At 47.5% G+C, this 17,600-nt stretch overlaps 1 protein-coding gene across 2 annotated transcripts in view; it reads left to right on the top strand.

The window, feature by feature from the left end:
- Positions 1-17,600, top strand: part of SERPINI2 (serpin family I member 2) — a 45,280-nt gene that overhangs the window by 17,892 nt on the left and 9,788 nt on the right. For both annotated transcript variants that reach the window (XM_088669169.1, XM_088669170.1), the window contains exons 5-8: positions 742-936; positions 9,846-10,041; positions 13,582-13,679; positions 15,060-15,146. In XM_088669169.1, coding sequence (XP_088525295.1) covers positions 742-936; positions 9,846-10,041; positions 13,582-13,679; positions 15,060-15,146 — 576 coding nt within the window. The remainder of the gene's footprint in view (positions 1-741; positions 937-9,845; positions 10,042-13,581; positions 13,680-15,059; positions 15,147-17,600) is intronic.

Raw genomic sequence — 17,600 nt, 5'->3', positions numbered from 1 at the left:
AAACGTAATATATAATTAAACCCTATCGGAATAGATATTAAAATGGACAAAGGTAAGAGCTGTTTGACAGTGGAACAGACTCCAATGAGAGGTGGTGGACCCTCCTTCCTTAGAGGTTTCTTCTTCTTCTTCTTCTTCTTCTTCTTCTTCTTCTTCTTCTTCTTCTTCTTCTTCTTCTTCTTCTTCTTCTTCTTCCTCGCAGCCGAGTAAGATTGTCTTCCATAAACACGATTTTAACAATGGGTCCGTAAGTGGAGGCCAATTCTGGATCCACACGTCCTTCCACAGTGGGGACATTGGTTTCCAGGCGGGAGTGGATCACAGTGTGGATTTGCCAAGCGTGCCTTCCTCTTAGCAAGTTTCTCCCTTGCGTCCTGAGTTCGAGTTTCTTCAAAGCCCATGACACCTTTGGTAAAGGCTGTTCTCCAACTGGAGCGCTCGCAGGCCAGTGGTTCCCAGTTGTCAGTGTTTACATTTTTTAAGATTTGCCTTGAGACAGTCTTTAAATCTCTTTTGTTGACCACCAGCATTACACTTTCCATTTTTAAGCAGAAGTTGGCTGGCCATCTGTCATGTATGATCTAGCTGAGATGCCTGCATTGCAGAGGGTTGGGCTAGATGACCCTTGGGTCCCAACTCTACAATTCTGAGATTCTATGCCATTGTTCTTATTTTATCTTTATTTGTGTCCTGGCCTATTAGAGAAACAGCTAGACACACTGACAGTCTCTTTCTGCGCAGGTAAAATCAGGAACCTCGTGGCAAGTGGTGACCTTGGTCCCTTGACTAGACTTTTGCTGGTGAATGCCCTTTTCTTCAAAGGGGACTGGAAGCAGACTTTCAAAGCAGAGGACACCAGTTTGATGCCTTTCACTAAAAGTGACGGTTCTGTGACTGAGATACCGATGATGCATCTTCAGCTCACGGCAAAGCTTGGTAATTCAGACATCCCACCTGGTTTCACATGCATATATATGAGTTTGTATGAATGGATGTGTAGATCAGTCCATTTCTGCTCTAGATCGATTTCTCATGTGTTTATTCATAGAATCATAGAATCATAGAATCATAGAGTTGGAAGAGACCACAAGGGCCATCCAGTCCAACCCCCTGCCAAGCAGGAAACACCATCAAAGCATTCCTGACAGATGGCTGTCAAGCCTCTGCTTAAAGACCTCCAAAGAAGGAGACTCCACCACACTCCTTGGCAGCAAATTCCACTGCCGAACAGCTCTTACTGACAGGAAGTTCTTCCTAATGTTTAGGTGGAATTTTCTTTCTTGTAGTTTGAATCCGTTGCTCCGTGTCCGCTTCTCTGGAGCAGCAGAAAACAACCTTTCTCCCTCCTCTATATGACATCCTTTTATATATTTGAACATGGTTATCATATCACCCCTTAACCTTCTCTTCTCCAAGCTAAACATACCCAGCTCCCTAAGCTGTTCCTCATAAGGCATCGTTTCCAGGCCTTTGACCATTTTGGTTGCCCTCTTCTGGACACGTTCCAGCTTATCAGTATCCTTCTTGAACTGTGGTGCCCAGAACTGGACACAGTACTCCAGGTGAGGTCTGACCAGAGCAGAATACAGTGGTACTATTACTTCCCTTGATCTAGATGCTATACTCCTATTGATGCAGCCCAGAATTGCATTGGCTTTTTTATCTGCTGCATCACACTGCTGACTCATGTCAAGTTTGTGGTCTACCAAGACTCCTAGATCCTTTTCACATGTACTGCTCTCAAGCCAGGTGTCTCCCATCCTGTATTTGTGCCTTTCATTTTTTTTGCCCAAGTGTAGTACTTTACATTTCTCCTTGTTAAAATTCATCTTGTTTGCTTTGGCCCAGTTGTCTAATCTGTTAAGGTCATTCTGAAGTGTGATCCTGTCCTCTGGGGTGTTAGCCACCCCTCCCAATTTGGTGTCATCTGCAAACTTGCTCAGGATGCCCTCAAGCCCATCATCCAAGTCATTGATAAAGATGTTGAACAAGACTGGGCCCAAGACAGAACCCTGTGGCACCCCACTAGTCACTACTCTCCAGGATGAGGAGGAGCTATTGATGAGCACCCTTTGGGTTCGGTCAGTAAGCCAGTTACAAATCCACTGAATGGTAGCATTGTCTAGCCCACATTTTACCAGCTTCTTTACAAGAATATCATGGGGCACCTTGTCAAAGGCCTTGCTGAAATCAAGATAGGCTACATCCACAGTGTTCCCTTCATCTACCAGGCTTGTAATTCTGTCAAAAAATGAGATCAGATTAGTCTGACATGACTTATTTTTCAGGAACCCATGCTGACTTTTAGTGATCACAGAGTTTCTTTCTAGGTGCTCACAGACTGTTTGCTTAATGATCTGCTCTAGAATCTTTCCTGGTATTGATGTCAGGCTGACTGGGCGGTAATTGTTTGGGTCCTCTCTTTTCCCCTTTTTGAAAATAGGGACAACATTTGCCCTCCTCCAGTCTGCTGGAACTTCGCCTGTTCTCCAGGAATTTTCAAAGATTATTGCCAGTGGTTCTGAAATCACCTCTGCCAGTTCTTTTAATACTCTTGGATGTAGTTCATCTGGCCCTGGAGACTTGAATACATCTAAACTAGCCAAGTATTCTTGTACTACCTCCTTACTTATTCTGGGCTGTGTTTCCCCTGCTGAATCATCTGCTCCATATTCTTCAGGTCGGGCGTTGTTTTCTTTCTTGGAGAAGACTGAGGCAAAGAAGGCATTGAGGAGTTCTGCCCTTTCTCTGTCCCCTGTTTGCATTTCACCATCTTCTCCTCTGAGTGACCCCACTGTTTCCTTGTTTTTCCTTTTGCTACGGACATACCCATAAAAGCCATTTTTGTTGCTTTTAACCTCTCTAGCGAGCCTGAGTTCATTCTGTGCTTTAGCTTTTCTGACTTTGTCTCTACACGTGCTGGCTATATGTTTGAATTCCTCTCTGGAGATTTCCCCCCTTTTCCATTTTTGTACATATCCCTTTTAAATCTTAACTCAGTCAAAAGTTCTTTAGATAGCCAGCCTGGCTTCTTTAGGCACCTTCCATGTTTCCGTCTCATTGGTATTGCCTGAAGTTGTGCTTTTAATATCTCCCTTTTAACAAACTCCCAACCAACATGAACTCCCTTCCCTTTTAGTATTACTGTCCATGGGATTTCACCCAGCGTTTCCCTAAGTTTTCTGAAGTTGGCTTTCTTAAAGTCTAGAATTTGGACCTTAGTATGCTTGGTTGCTCCTTTCCGCTGGATAATAAACTCCAGAAGAGCATGGTCACTCCCACCTAATGATCCTGCCACTTCTACCCCACTAACCAAGTCATCACTATTGGTTAGGACCAGATCTAAAATGGCTGATCCTCTTGTTGCTTCTCCCACTTTCTGGACAATGAAGTTGTCTGCAAGGCCAGTGAGGAATCTGTTCGACCTTATGCTCTTGGCTGAGTTTGACATCCAACAAATATCAGGATAGTTGAAATCCCCCATTACTACTATCTCACTTCCTTTGGAATGCTTGGCCATCTGTTCCAGGAAGGCATCATCTGTGTCCTCAGTTTGGCTTGGGGATCTATAGTAAACTCCCACAATGAGATCACTGTTGTTTTTCTCTCCCTTAATTTTGACCCAGATACTCTCAATTTGGCTTTGAAGTTTTAAATCCTGGATCTCTTCACAGGTATACATATCCCTAACATATAAAGCTACTCCTCCTCCTTTCCTGTTTGGTCTATTTCTCTTAAATAGATTGTATCCCTCTATTACTACATTCCAGTCATGAGACTCATCCCACCAGGTTTCAGTGATGCCTATTATGTCATATTTAGTTTGCTGTACCAAGAGCTCAAGTTCATCTTGTTTATTTCCCATGCTCTGTGCATTAGTATACAGACATTGAAGACCGTTGATCATTCCCCCATGTCTCTTATTTAAGGATATTTTCGTCCCACCACTAGGTCTGCATGCTGCTTGCTCCATTTGGTCCTTGACATTTGGATGATCATCTTCAGCATTTGATAGACTCCTACCTTCAGGACCACTGTCTCCCTCCCCCACATAAGTCAGTTTAAAGCCCTCCTGATGAGGTTTTTGAGTTTTGTGGCAAAAACATTCCTCCCAACTTCTGTGAGGTGCAGTCCATCACTTGCCAGAAGTCCATCTTCAAGAAACTGCAGACCGTGATCTAGGAATCCAAACCGTTCCTGTTTGCACCATTTGCGAAGCCAGTTGTTCACTTCCCCTATTTTTCCCTCTCTCCCTGGGCCATGTCGTTCAACTGGGAGGACAGAAGAGATGACAATTTGTGCATCTAATTGCTTCAACTTCCTGCCCAGAGCCTCATAATCATTTTTGATCTTCTGTAAGCTATGGCTTGCAGTGTCATTGGTTCCCACATGCACCAAAAGGAAGGGGTATTTGTCGGTGGGTTTTATGATTCCTTGCAGCCGTTCTGTTACATCTTTGATCTTGGCCCCAGGTAGACAGCACACCTCTCGAGACATCTTGTCAGGCCCACAGATCACTGCTTCTGTACCCCTCAGTAGGGAATCCCCTATCACCACTACACGCCTCTTCATAGGCTTGGTTGGGATTCTTCCATGTGCTGTCCCTTCCAAGGTTACCTGCATATTCCCGGAGGACTGACTTTGCTGCTCGTCTTCATATTCCTCATCAACTGTGATGAGGGAGAGATCCTCAGGTGGAGTCTGTTCCTCGTCTTCCATGAGCACTTCAAAATGGTTGTGTAATTCTAAGCACTCAGAGCGATCCCTGGGCCTTCTACTTCTATGAGTCACGTTCCTCCATACATCTGGCTGCTGTGTTGGGGAACTGACCTCCTCCTCAGGGAGATCCCCTGTCTCCTCCTTGGTGCAGACAGTGTGCTCTGCTACATCCAAGAAAAGCTCCAGCTCTTTAATTCTCTGGAGCGTAGATACACGCCCCTGAAGCTGCTGCACCTTCTCTTCCAGAAGGGCAACCTTGTTTTCTAGTAGGGCAACCAACTTGCAATTGTTGCACGTGTAGCTACCCACATCCTTTGGCAAGAAAACAAACATTGCACAGGAATTGCAGGTGACAACGGTTGTTCCCTCCACCTCCATCTTGAAAACCTTGAAGTCAAGGGGGAAAGAGGAAGAGGCCTAGGTCCCCCCTAACAAACGTGTGAGACTTGCTGCCCTAGATCAAAAAGATGGGTCAAACTGCGCGCGCTGCTGCACTCCAAGCTCTGACTAGCTCCGCCCACAGCTAATCACCTGACCCTCCTGACTCACACTTCTAGGTGAAAGGTCACAGCCAGAAACAAACAAGGTCACAGCCAGAAACAAACACCCACACAAGCCTGGACAGTCACCCAAATCCAAGAGGCAGCAGCCCTTCTGCTCCTTCCTCAGTCGCTGCACTCCAAGCTCTATTCCTAAGTCTGTAATAATAATAATAATAATAATAATAATAATAATAATAATAATAATAATTTATTTGTACCCCGCCCATCTGGCTGAGTCTCCCCAGCCACCCTGGGCAGCTCCCAATCGAATAATAAAACAATACAGCATTAAATATTAAAAAAACTTCCCTAAACAGGGCTGCCTTCAGATGTCTTTTAAAAATATAACTGCTTATTTCCTTGACACCTGTTGGAAGGGCGTTCCACAGGGCGGGTGCCACTACCGAGAAGGCCCTCTGTCTGGTTCCCTGTAACCTCACTTCTCGCAATGAGGAAACCGCCAGAAGGCCCTTGGCACTGGATCTCAGTGTCCGGGCTGAATGATGGGGGTGGAGATGCTCCTTCAGGTATACAGGTCCGAGGCCATTTAGGGCTTTAAAGTGTTAGTCAACACCAACACTTTGAATTGTGCTCGGAAACGTAATGGGAGCCAATGTAGATCTCTCAGGACTGGTGTTATGTGGTCCCGGCGGCCACTCCCAGTCACCAGTCTAGCTGCCGCATTCTGGATTAATTGCAGTTTCTGGGTCACCTTCAAAGGTAGCCCCACATAGAGCGTGTTGCAGTAGTCCAAGCGGGAGATAACCAGAGCATGCACCACTCTGGTGAGACAGTCCGCCGGCAGGTAGGGTCTCAGCCTGCATACCAGATGGAGCTGGTAGACAGCCGCCCTGGACACATATCATTTCCATATCATTTCCTCACCATGGTGTGATTCTTAAAAATAAACAACCAATCTGTACAAAAATAATATCTAAACACCTACTCAACTATGTATTTTAACACAAAATATGTATTCAGTATCCTTTTACCTTAAAATAGACATTTTATAAATGCATTCTGGTACGCTTTTGGAGACAAGAATTGCATCACAAAATTTTAGAGAAGTGCAAAATCTGAAGGTTAATTACATTCCAATCTGTTTATCAGATCAGTGTATTACTGTACTTGTCCGTCTATAAGGCGCCCAAATTTGGGGACTCAAATGTAAGAAAATGGGAGGAGATGGCACCGAGTTGTTGAGCTTTTTGGGGGGGGGAGGATTACCCAGGGTTGTTTAGCTTTTTTTTTGAGGGGATTGCCGAAAATCACTCACCCGCACACATTGCGAAATCCGCCTCCCATCTGTCCCATCGCCGGTAGAAGCTTCCAATCGCCCGCCCACCTGCTGGAACCTCAGCCAATCAACACCACCCATTGACGCAGCAACCAGTAACACGCACAATAGCCACTGACAGCCACGGCAGCAACCAATCAAACATCCACCCTATGCACTACCCATGTATAAGATGACCCCCACTTTTTAGCATGATTTTAAAAGAAAAAAACAGTCTTATACACGGAAAAGTACAGTTGGTTCTGTTGATTTCTGAGTATAGTCGCATCAGGACCACGAGATCCTGTGTGCCCAAAGCTACCATTATTACAGTCACTCTGGGCTTTTTCCCCAGGGGGAACTCACAGGAACTTAGTTCTGGCACTCCTCAGGTGGGCGCCATTGCCATTCTAAGAAAATGAGGGAGGTGTTCATGCTGAGTTCCGGCACCGTTTTTTTTTAAAAAGAAAAATAGCACTGCAGTTAATTACTGGATATTTCCTGTGGCATTCTATCCTGTGCCGTTTTAAAACTTCCTTTCTTCGTTGCTTTTTAAATTGTTAATGTCATTTCTTTTAGTCTTCTGGTGGCAGTGCACCCCATACTGTGAAACCCAGCACAGAAGTGTTGGTATGACTGTGCCGTTTTAAGTGTGTGGTGTTTCGGAGGGGATTTTTCTCCACGAAATGCAGACGCTTTCAAAGAGAAGTGGCAAAGCAGATCAATGGACTCTTTCCTCAAAATTGCGAAGTAGCAATAGTGACATTCCAATTAAATCATGTGCATGTACAAGACAAATAATTTCCACATCTCAAGTTCTCTGCTCGTTCTTTCTGTCTCTTTCTCTGAATCTAACCTGATGTGTTGAATTAATCATGGACAGAGCATGTCAAACTTCTTCCCTTCCAAAATGAAGGACTCATGTATGGATTTCAGTTTATTAGTGAGTTTGATCCTGTCATATAAGGGAGTAGGGGGCCTTGAACCAGGGACTCTGGCAACTGGGTGACTGAGGTGCCCATGATTTAACTCACTGCGCCATTGTGGTAGCTTATCAGGAGAAGGAGCTGCCTCCATGCCTCCTTCTGTGACTCAAAGAACCAATAAGTTTCCACTTGGTCTTATAAAGCTGTTGACTGTTCTCAGTGGCGGAGGAAGGGGGTGTGGTGGGGGTGCATCGCCCTGGGTGTCATCCCTGGGGGGGGGCATTCGGCGCATCGCCTGCCCATGACTCCCAAGCCTACCGCGAGCCATCGGGGGTAGGGGGGAGCGGCTCATGGTAGGCTTGGGAGTCACGGGCGTGGGTGGCTCTGTTGACCTGCACTCCTGTCTGGAGGAGGCAGGCAGGCAGGGGACAGGACTGGAAGGAGGCAAGCGAGCAAACAACAGAGGGGAAAGGGAAGGGGAGAGGAAGGAAGTGGGATCGGTGGGTGCACCTTTCATTCTGCCTGGAAGATGAGCGCCTACAGCTCCACCCCCGGCTGCAGGGCGCGCATGCCGCTCCGTGCACCTGAGCGGCTATCCTGTGCCTGGGAGGGCAACCCCTGCCCCCCTTGGGAGCGCACCCCACTCCCCTCTGGAGCACACCCACCCTGGGCATATATTCCACCACTGACTGTTCTGCCTCCTCACTCTCAAAAAATTGATACTCAGAAGTGCTCTGGCTAACTCACTTTACAGAGATTTCTAAAAAATACATGCAAAATTGGAACCTGATGGCTTGGCAGAGCATCTCTTACATAATTTAAGACGCAACACAGGGATAGGTGTGAACACTAGTGTTGCATATGCAAAATTCACCCTGTGTTTAAAAATGCAGAGTCAGTGTGGTGACCTATTGTCTTGTCTTCATGCCATGGTGAAAGGTGGACAGATGGGACCTGATGCCAGCCAGGGGGTCCCAGGCTGGCTCAGCCCTATCCCCTCCCTGGGGGAAGGGATGAAGCTCAGTGGTAGAGCATCTGCTTTATTTGCAGATTGTCCCAGTTCAATCACTGGCATCTCCAGGTAGTGTTGGGACAGACTCCTGTGTGGAATTGCGAAGAGCCATTGCTGATCTGTGTACTGAGCTAGATGGACCAACAGTCTAACTCAGTATAGACTTCCTTTGTTCCTGTCCACAGATTGCCCCATTTCAGAGGTTTCTGCTGCCCAGCCCTGGCAAGGGCAGCACCCAGAGGCGTAGCAAGGTCAGGTGGTACCTGGTGTGATTCCCCCCCCCCAAGTTGGGAGTTGGGAGCGGGTGGCATTCCTCTTGGGCAGCTGGAAGGAGCCCCGCCCACCTGCCACTCCCCTCCTGGTCACCAGGCGACTGACAACACACCGAGGTGCTTCTCCTCCGCCTCTTCACACTCCTTTTTTGTGCGCCCCGAAGGACTCTCCAAGACAGCCAGAACGTAGAGCCCCTTCTTGCTTGGGGCCCGCCCCTTTTCAACACCCCTGCACCTGGGAGAGCCCCCCTTCACCCCCCAAGCCCACCAGGAGCGTGGCCAGAGGCCACTCAAACTTTTGGTTCCTATTTAGCAGAGCAGTCAAAATGAAGGGGGAAGAGGGGAAGGCCGTTGGCAAAGCCGCTCAGCTCTCCCCTTCCTGTGACAGCTCAGGGTAGGCTTGGGAGTCACGGGTGGGGGGGTGACATTCGGCACACCACCCGCGTGGCTACCCCCAGCAGCCTTGGCATCACTCCTGGGGGCTGCGTGTCCTGTCCCGGCTGGCTGTGCCCATGGCAGCATCTTCCCCCGGTGCTTGCGAGACATCCTGAGCCCTGGAGGAGAAAGGAGAAGAAGGGCGCTGGAGGCTGGCCAAGAGTGGAGCAGCTGCCCTGCAGAGCCAACAGCAGAGCTAGCCGCTCGGGCACCCGAAGCGGCGCACATGGCGTGCACCCGGGGGATGGGACGAGCCGCCCAGGGGGGCGATCAGCACGACGATTGGCGCCCAGGGGGGCGGCGCGGCGATCTGTCCAGAGGGGCTTTTATCACCCCCCCTCAGAGGTGACACTGGGGCGGACTGCCCCCACCGCCCCCTTCCTACGCTACTGGCAGCACCTGCAGGCCTTCTGCTTGTGCATTTGGCAGCCAGCTGGAGGCTGGCTCAGCCGGCAGAGCTGAGTGGAGGGATGCCTCCACTCAATACAAACCAGACACAGTCTTTTGTAATGGAGGATTGGATTGCTCTGTAAATCTTCACCATGGTCTAATGAATAGTCTGAAGCCTCTGGGATCCTCTTTCATTTGCTCTTGTTTTGCCACCTCTCTCCTATTACAGTTCGGTAATTAAGACTTTTGCACATTTTCTATTCTTTATTTTAGGTCATTTCTCTGACCATAACGTGAGCTACCAAGTCTTGGAGCTGCCGTACAAAGGAGAGGAATTCAGTTTTGTGCTGATCCTTCCAGCAGAAGATGTGCCTGTAGAAAAGGTAGAGAAACTCATTACAGCCCAGCTGATGAGAAGCTGGTTTGCTGAGATGGAAGAGGACGAGGACGTAGATATCAGCCTTCCCAGGTATGTAATGACCTCTGTGACGATCTGGCCTTCCTCATTATCCCTTTTGGTCTTAAATCCTTCTTGTGGAAGAGTTCGTGGAATTAAGACACTGAAAAGGGCAAACTGATTTACTGACCTGGGAGCTTTGCAGTTATTTCAGCTAATGGCAGTTTGTGCTTACTAATTTCTCTAGCGAATGTAAATGAAATTAAGAGCTGACAGGTACGAAACGTCTATTCTCCCAAGAAGCACCTTGAAGCTGGTAATGGTCCCACATGCTTTTACTACCCCTGATCCAGAGATGGCACCACAAATGTAGATGGCTTCCAATTCCCATCAACACTGGTCAGGGATTATAGGATGTATAGTCCAACGACATCTAGGGGGCCAAAGGTTCCCACCCCTGCTTTAATCCCTTGTACTTACTGTCCCAATTGTGTCTGTTTTTAAATGTTAGCATGCGTTGCTAGTGTCTTGGTGGACTGCATGGCTGGCTGAGTCCTTCGAGTCCTGTATAGTTCATAATAAACTGGAGGAGGGCTTGGTTGTCTTCTCAGGGAACCTGAACAGGAACACTCAAATTAAGGGCTGAGAATAGGCTGCAAGACCTACTGGTTCCATAATATGTGCAAGCTGAAGTTTAAAACAGCCTGGTGCAAAATAAATGAACCAGTAGGTGGGAAAGAGTCTTCAGCAGTGTGTAAAAATTGAGGGCTCAGGGAGTGATCGTTTCTGGAGTGTGGAACAGAAACATGAGCACCCTTGTATTTTCACCTGCAAAGAGTTGTGGGTGGGTGAAGGGAAGAGGATAATCTGGGAAAGCAGAACAAATGAAGTGCTGCCTGTTAATAGAGCCAATTCATCTTTAAAATATGGGTAAAGAGGAACCAAGGGCATGCTAGTAAAAGATACAAACTTAGATCCAATCCATAATTTAAGCAGAAAAACCAAGTAAAATAATTACTACAATTATTATACTCCAACCACTCTTATTACAATCAAGATGATTTATTACTGTATATCCCTTATAATACATCCAATGAAACCGTCAAAATGCACCTGTCATAGCCTTCATATAATATCTATAAAGAAATATTCAAAATCTGTCTGGTGTAGTAAATCTTCTGCCATCACATCTCCACTTGCATGGGAGTAAACCCAATTGGCCTTAATGGAATTACTTCTGCGTAGTGTTGTACATATGTACATATGTGTTGCATTGTCACGCTGCCAAAGCTAAACCTCATTAAAATGCCACAAAAGGCTTCTTAGATATATATTTATATTTCCCCCACAAATTAAAATGTTTCTCCTTATCTCTCATCTTGCAAAGCATGTAGGCTCATCAAGGACATTGCCTGTCTGAGCCTTTGCAGAGATAAATGCAGAGTCCTTACTTACCATTGTATGTATCTGCAACAACATCCTCCTCACCAAAGAGACCTTGGATCCAACTTACAACAGAAGCAGTAAAACACCCTCCCCTCCAAACGACTCATAGGGATCAATATTTTGGAAGTTTTTGAGATCCCTTCTCCTCAACTGGTTTTGGAGAGGGCCATGGCTCCGTGCCCCTTCCTCTAATCACCAACTGCGGAACCCCATTGCCATAGATCAGGCACCCCCAAACTGGGGCCCTCCAGATGTTTTGGCCTACAACTCCCATGATCCCTAGCTAACAGGACCAGTGGTCGGGGAAGATGGGAATTGTAGTCCAAAACATTTGGAGGGCTAAAGTTTGGGGATGCCTGCCATAGATGCTCCTCACATCTGGGATTAGCAAAGGGAGGCCAGATGGGACTGCTTCGGAGGGAGGGATATTCCAGGGCCCACCATATTCTCACTCTCCAGCTTGAATGAAACTGAGACATAAAGAAAGAAAATTTCAATCAGGATTCAGGCCTCATGATGGGACTGAAACTGCCTTGTTCACGCTGGTTGATGATCTCCGGTGGGCTAGGGACAAAGGTGAGAGTTGTTTCCTAGTTCTGCTGGATCTCTCAGCGGCCTTTGATACAATCAACCATAACATCCTTCTGGACTGTCTAGAGGGGTTGGGAGCTGGGGGGACTGTCATACAGTGGTTCCGCTCCTTCCTCCTGGGCCGTGTTCAGAAAGTGGTGGTGGGGGATGAGTGTTCAGACCCCTGGGCTCTCACTTGTGGGGTGCCTCAGGGTTCTGTCCTCTCCCCCATGCTTTTTAACATCTAAATGAAGCCGCTGGGAGAGATCATCAGGGGGTTTGGGCTGGGTGTTCATCAGTATGCGGATGACACCCAACTCTATCTCTTAAATCAGAACCAGTGAAGGCAGTGAATGTCCTGTGTGAGTGTCTGGGGGCGGTGGAAAGATGGATGGCGGCTAACAGACTGGGGTTGAATCCTGACAAGACAGAAGTACTGTTTGGGGGGGACAGGGGGTGGGCAGGTGTGGGGGACTCCCTGGTCCTGAATGGGATAAATGTGCCCTTGAAGGACCAGGTGTGCAGCCTGGGAGTCATTTTGGACTCACAGATGTCCATGGAGGCACAGGTCAATTCTGTGTCCAGGGCAGCTGTTTACCGGCTCCATCTGGTACGCAGGCTGAGACCCTATCTGTCTGCAGACTGTCTTGCCAGAGTGGTGCATGCTCTAGTTATCTCCCGCTTGGACTGCTGCAATGCACTCTATGTGGGGCTACCTTTGAAGGTGACCCGGAAACTGCAATTAATCCAGAATGCGGCAGCTAGACTGGTGACTGGGAGCGGCTGCCGACACCACATAACACCGGTCCTAAGAGACCTACATTGGTTCCCAGTACGTTTCTGAGCACAATTGAAAGTGTTGGTGCTGACCTTTAAAGCCCTGAATGGCCTCAGCCCAGTATACCTGAAAGAGCGTCTCCACCCCCATCATTCAGCCCGGACACTGAGATCCAGCGCCGAGGGCTTTCTGGCGGTTCCCTCACTGCAAGAAGCAAAGCTACAGGGAACCAGGCAGAGGGCCTTTTCGGTAGTGGCGCCCGCCCTGTGGAACGCCCTTCCATCGGAGGTCAAGGAGATAAACAACTACCTGACATTTAGAAAACACCTAAAGGCAGCCCTGTTTAGGGAAGTTTTTAATCTGTGATATTTTAATGTATTTTGGTATTTGTTGGAAACCACCCAGAGTGGCGGGGAAAACTCAGCCAGATGGGCGGGGTACAAACAAACAAACAAACAAACAAACTGTGGTGGACCAAGGATACCTTAATGCTTTTTTGCACAACCCAATTCTATTGCAACCCAATTGTAGAGGTTGTTCCATTAGGGTGAATGTGTCCCACCACCCTTAGCCTTTCCTCAGCCGGTCCCCGCCATCTTTCTTACATCCAGCTCAGGGGGCAGCAATGTTTGTCAGCTTCCTCCTCCTTAATTTCTGTGTAGCCCATGTAGAACTCAGCTGGGAGGTGGGCGGGGTCAAAACTAGAATTATTTGGCTCTGCCTCCCATTGACTTGGGCTCCACCTATTACTGGTGTCTCTGCCTTGCACCTAGCTGGTTCTAAGGGGAATCAGCCAACACTGATTCTATCTCCTACAGGTTTAAAATAGAGCAAATGGTGGACTTGAAAGAGATTATCCAGCTTCTCAACGTTACTGAGATTTTTAATAATGGCTGTGACCTTTCTGGAATAACAGGTGCTTTGATTTATTATGCTGATGGTTGCTGCTGCGAACATTTTATCTGTGTTTTCGGTCCTTATTGTCTGCTGTAATCATGTACTGTACTTTTAACAAAGTGTGTTTCAGCATTTCGTTCAAGGACAAAGGAACACCCTGCTTTTTAAACATATCAGGGTTTTTTTAATATATAAAAAGAGTGAGGGGTTATTATTCCGTGACAGAATCCTTGCTTACCTCACCCCAGATTTCAAGCAAAGGCATGAAAAGGAACAATGTTCAGAACAGAATTGCCACACGGTTTTTGGGCCTCAGAGGGAAGCACATGTGAAACGTGGTCTTTCCTTAGGAGAAACAGCTAAGGAATTTTGAAGGCAGATCACAAGAATTTTGTTAAAAGTAGTCAGTTTTGTTGCAAACGTTCATGTCCCTCTTTTTAAAAAACAAACAAACAAACAAAACAAAACAGCAACAACACACAAATCACTTAAAGTAAAATTCAAGGCCAATTAGGAAATTCCTTCTCAGGAGAAGGCATGTTCATTGTTCAAGGCCTAGTTGTCAAGTTTTCCCTTTCCCCGTGAGGAAGCCTATTCAGCAGAAGGGAATTTCCCTCAAAAAAAGGGAGAACTTGACAGCTATGGTTCAAGGAATAAAGTGTTAGCAAAGGCAGCCATGAAACTGTTGCTTATCTCTCAGGGCCAAACTAGATGCGTGACACAAACTATGTCACTTGCTGCTGTGTTGGTTTTTTTTAAAAAAAATTAATGTCAGCTTATCTCTCCACCCCACCCCACCCCACCCATTTATTGTCGTTGGGACCATGCAGACATTCAAAATGCTATCCTTACCCACTGCGTACTTGACAAAAACCCACATACACATGCCTGCCATTAGTCTCTGAGGGGAATTTCCTAATAGCACCAAAGACTGCAATTAGTCTCTGAGCGAAACGTCTGGAGTCTAATAGCAGCTGTAGTAGCAGTGGTAGGAATTTTGTTGGCTACAGTATAGCAGTGGAAGGTGTCGGGAACTGCTCACCACTGTCCCACATGGGAAAGTGAGTAACTGCAGAATACACACCACGAGGGAGCGCTTCCCTTGGCCTATATACCTTGCAAGGTTGACTGGGCTTCTAGTCATGAAGGCTGCACGCTACCTCCAGGAACTGAGGTTCTGAATATCAGTAACTTGGTAACAATAACAGGAGACAAGCTGTGATCACTCTTTCGGCATCTGGTTGACCCCGTTGCAGACAGGATGGCTTCATCAGGCTCATCTTATGCTCTGAACAAACCCATGTGGTCCCCCCCCCCCATATCTCTAAAGGCAGGGTTGAGATTAATAATGACACATGCATCATATATGAACTCTTTTATCATTCATGTCCCCTCTCAGATTCTGCTGATGTCCACGTTTCTAAAGCCATTCAAAAAGTCTGTTTTGAGGTGCATGAAGATGGGAGTGAAGCAGCATCATCTGCCGGTAATGACCTGACAGAGATCTTATTCCAGGCATCCCCAAACTCGGCCCTCCAGATGTTTTGGGACTACAACTCCCATCATCCCTAACTAACAGGACCAGTGGTCAGGGATGATGGGAATTGTAGTCCCAAAACATCTGGAGGGCCAAGTTTGGGGGTGCTTGTCTTATTCGGTCTATCAGGATGAATGTTACGTGACCCCAGATCTAGGCTACCGTATTTTGATGTGATGGGCTGGTGTTAGGTGCCCAAAAGGTCAAAGGGTTGTGCTTTTTTAAACTGTGTATGCACTTGTGGGCAATAATACCGTACTCATGGGAAATAATGGCACATGCTAAATGTTCGCTGGTTGGCACAATACTTCCAGCCTATGGAAGGAAGTTGCATGTCGGGGTAAGGGCAGGGGAGCCCTGGGAGAAGAAGAGACAAATGCTCTGCAGCAGGCATGGCAAACCTTTCTTCCTCCAGACATTTCTAGACTACAAGTACCATCATCCATACACATTGGCCATGGAGGCTGGGGTGAATGGGAACTGGAGGTTGAGCTACATATGAACAAGCAGGGCCGTCTTAAGCATACCTGGCACCCTGGCGCCGTGGTGCGACGGATCCCTCCGGCGCCCCCGCCCCACCCCGTTTACCAGCGCGGCGGGTGGGCGGGCACAGCGAGCAGCGCAGCTGCCGCCTGGAGGGCCGGAGCCCTGCGCAACCCAGCCTGGCCGTAGGGCCGGCCCTGGGCCAGGGGGCGCCGCCCACCCCCTGTTGCGACGCCCCTGCGCGTGGCAGAGGCGGCCCCAGGCCCGCGCGCCTCCGGAGAGCGGCCTGAAGCCGCTGAACAGCTGAGAGGCACGCCTGGGGCGGCTTCTGCCGTGCCTCTTAGCGGGCGCAGCGGCGCCCCACACCACCGGGCCCGGGCCTAGAGACGGCCCTGTGAACAAGCGTAGGTTGTTATTAATTAATTCAATTTATATACTACCCTTCATCCAGGGATCACAGGGCGGTTTTCAATATAAAACACACACAAATCTATAACATAGTTACTATAAGCAAAAACAAACAAACAAACACCACCCACCCCGCATTTTAAAAGGCCTTAGATGGACAAATTAAACAAAAGCCCAGGAGAAGATGAACCTAAAGATATGTAATGAAGGTGCGTAGTGAGCCTCCCTTTGCAGAGGATTTCATAAGCTCGGGGCCACCACAGAAAAGCCCCTGCCCCCAGCCCTGGACTCCAAGCAAGTTTTATGTGGCTCACTAATGTGCAGCTGAAGAGGGTCCTTTAGAGACTGGAGATACATTGTACAAGCACCATAGAATTATAGAATCATAGAATCATAGAGTTGGAAGAGACCACAAGGGCCATCCAGTCCAACCCCCTGCCGAGCAGGAAACACCATCAAAGCATTCTTGACATATGCCTGTCAAGCCTCTGCTTAAAGACCTCCAAAGAAGGAGACTCCACCACACTCCTTGGTAGCAAATTCCACTGCCGAACAGCTCTTACTGTCAGGAAGTTCTTCCTAATGTTTAGGTGGAATCTTCTTTCTTGTAGTTTGAATCCATTGCTCCGTGTCTGCTTCTCTGGAGCAGCAGAAAACAACCTTTCTCCCTCCTCCATATGACATCCTTTCATATATTTGAACATGGCTATCATGTCACCCCTTAACCTTCTCTTCTCCAGGCTAAACATACCCAGCTCCCTAAGCCATTCCTCCCTCATAAGGCATCGTTTCCAGGCCTTTGGCCAGTTCAGGTCGGGAGCTTGTTGGGCTTTACTGGGGCAAGAAAACAAAGGATGCAGGAGAGGGCATGGTCCTATTTTGAGAGGAGATGTTGAACTGTTGTTATTCTGTTAGCCCTCTGGTTTTCCTTTGGTTAACTTATAATTTAGGCAGAACGCATTTGCCCCCAAAGCACGAGGGTCTAAAAGTCAAGACCCAGAGGAGCCATTTGTTAGTGGCATCAATAATTAATGACACATCAGAATATATTTAGCGCTTCTCAGCAGTCTACAGCGATGCAAAAGATGCCGCCTGAATTTCTATGATCTGAAGGCTGCAGTCCTAGAACTCACACTCATTTGGGAGTCAGCCATGTGGCTCTTTCTTCCAAGGTTCTTCCTGTTTAAGGGCTGAATTCGCTGAAAGTTCTTCTGCAGACACCTCTCAGGATTGCAATGGCCATTGGCCCAAATGGAGCACAATCTAATGTGAAGTTAATTGTTGTTCAATGGGCAAGCACTTTCAATGAACATGCTGAGCTGAACTATGGCTGAGCTGATGCTTATATGCCTATGGGAGAGAAAAGTTGCTGTATTCTTTTGAGCTCATGCATGTGCATCCTAAAGGGCTGTTCCTACCAGCTCCTCTTAGCAATGCACTTTTCCAGTTAGGCAATGTGTATAAAAAGGGTAAAGGGATATATTAGTGAAAGCACCATACAAAAATTGATGT

The sequence above is a fragment of the Zootoca vivipara genome, chromosome 5, assembly GCF_965207765.1.
Source record: "Zootoca vivipara chromosome 5, rZooViv2.hap1.1, whole genome shotgun sequence".
Classification (NCBI taxonomy): Eukaryota; Metazoa; Chordata; class Lepidosauria; order Squamata; family Lacertidae; genus Zootoca; species Zootoca vivipara.
Note: the sequence above shows the minus strand (reverse complement) of the source record. Positions and strands in the feature narration are given on the sequence as shown.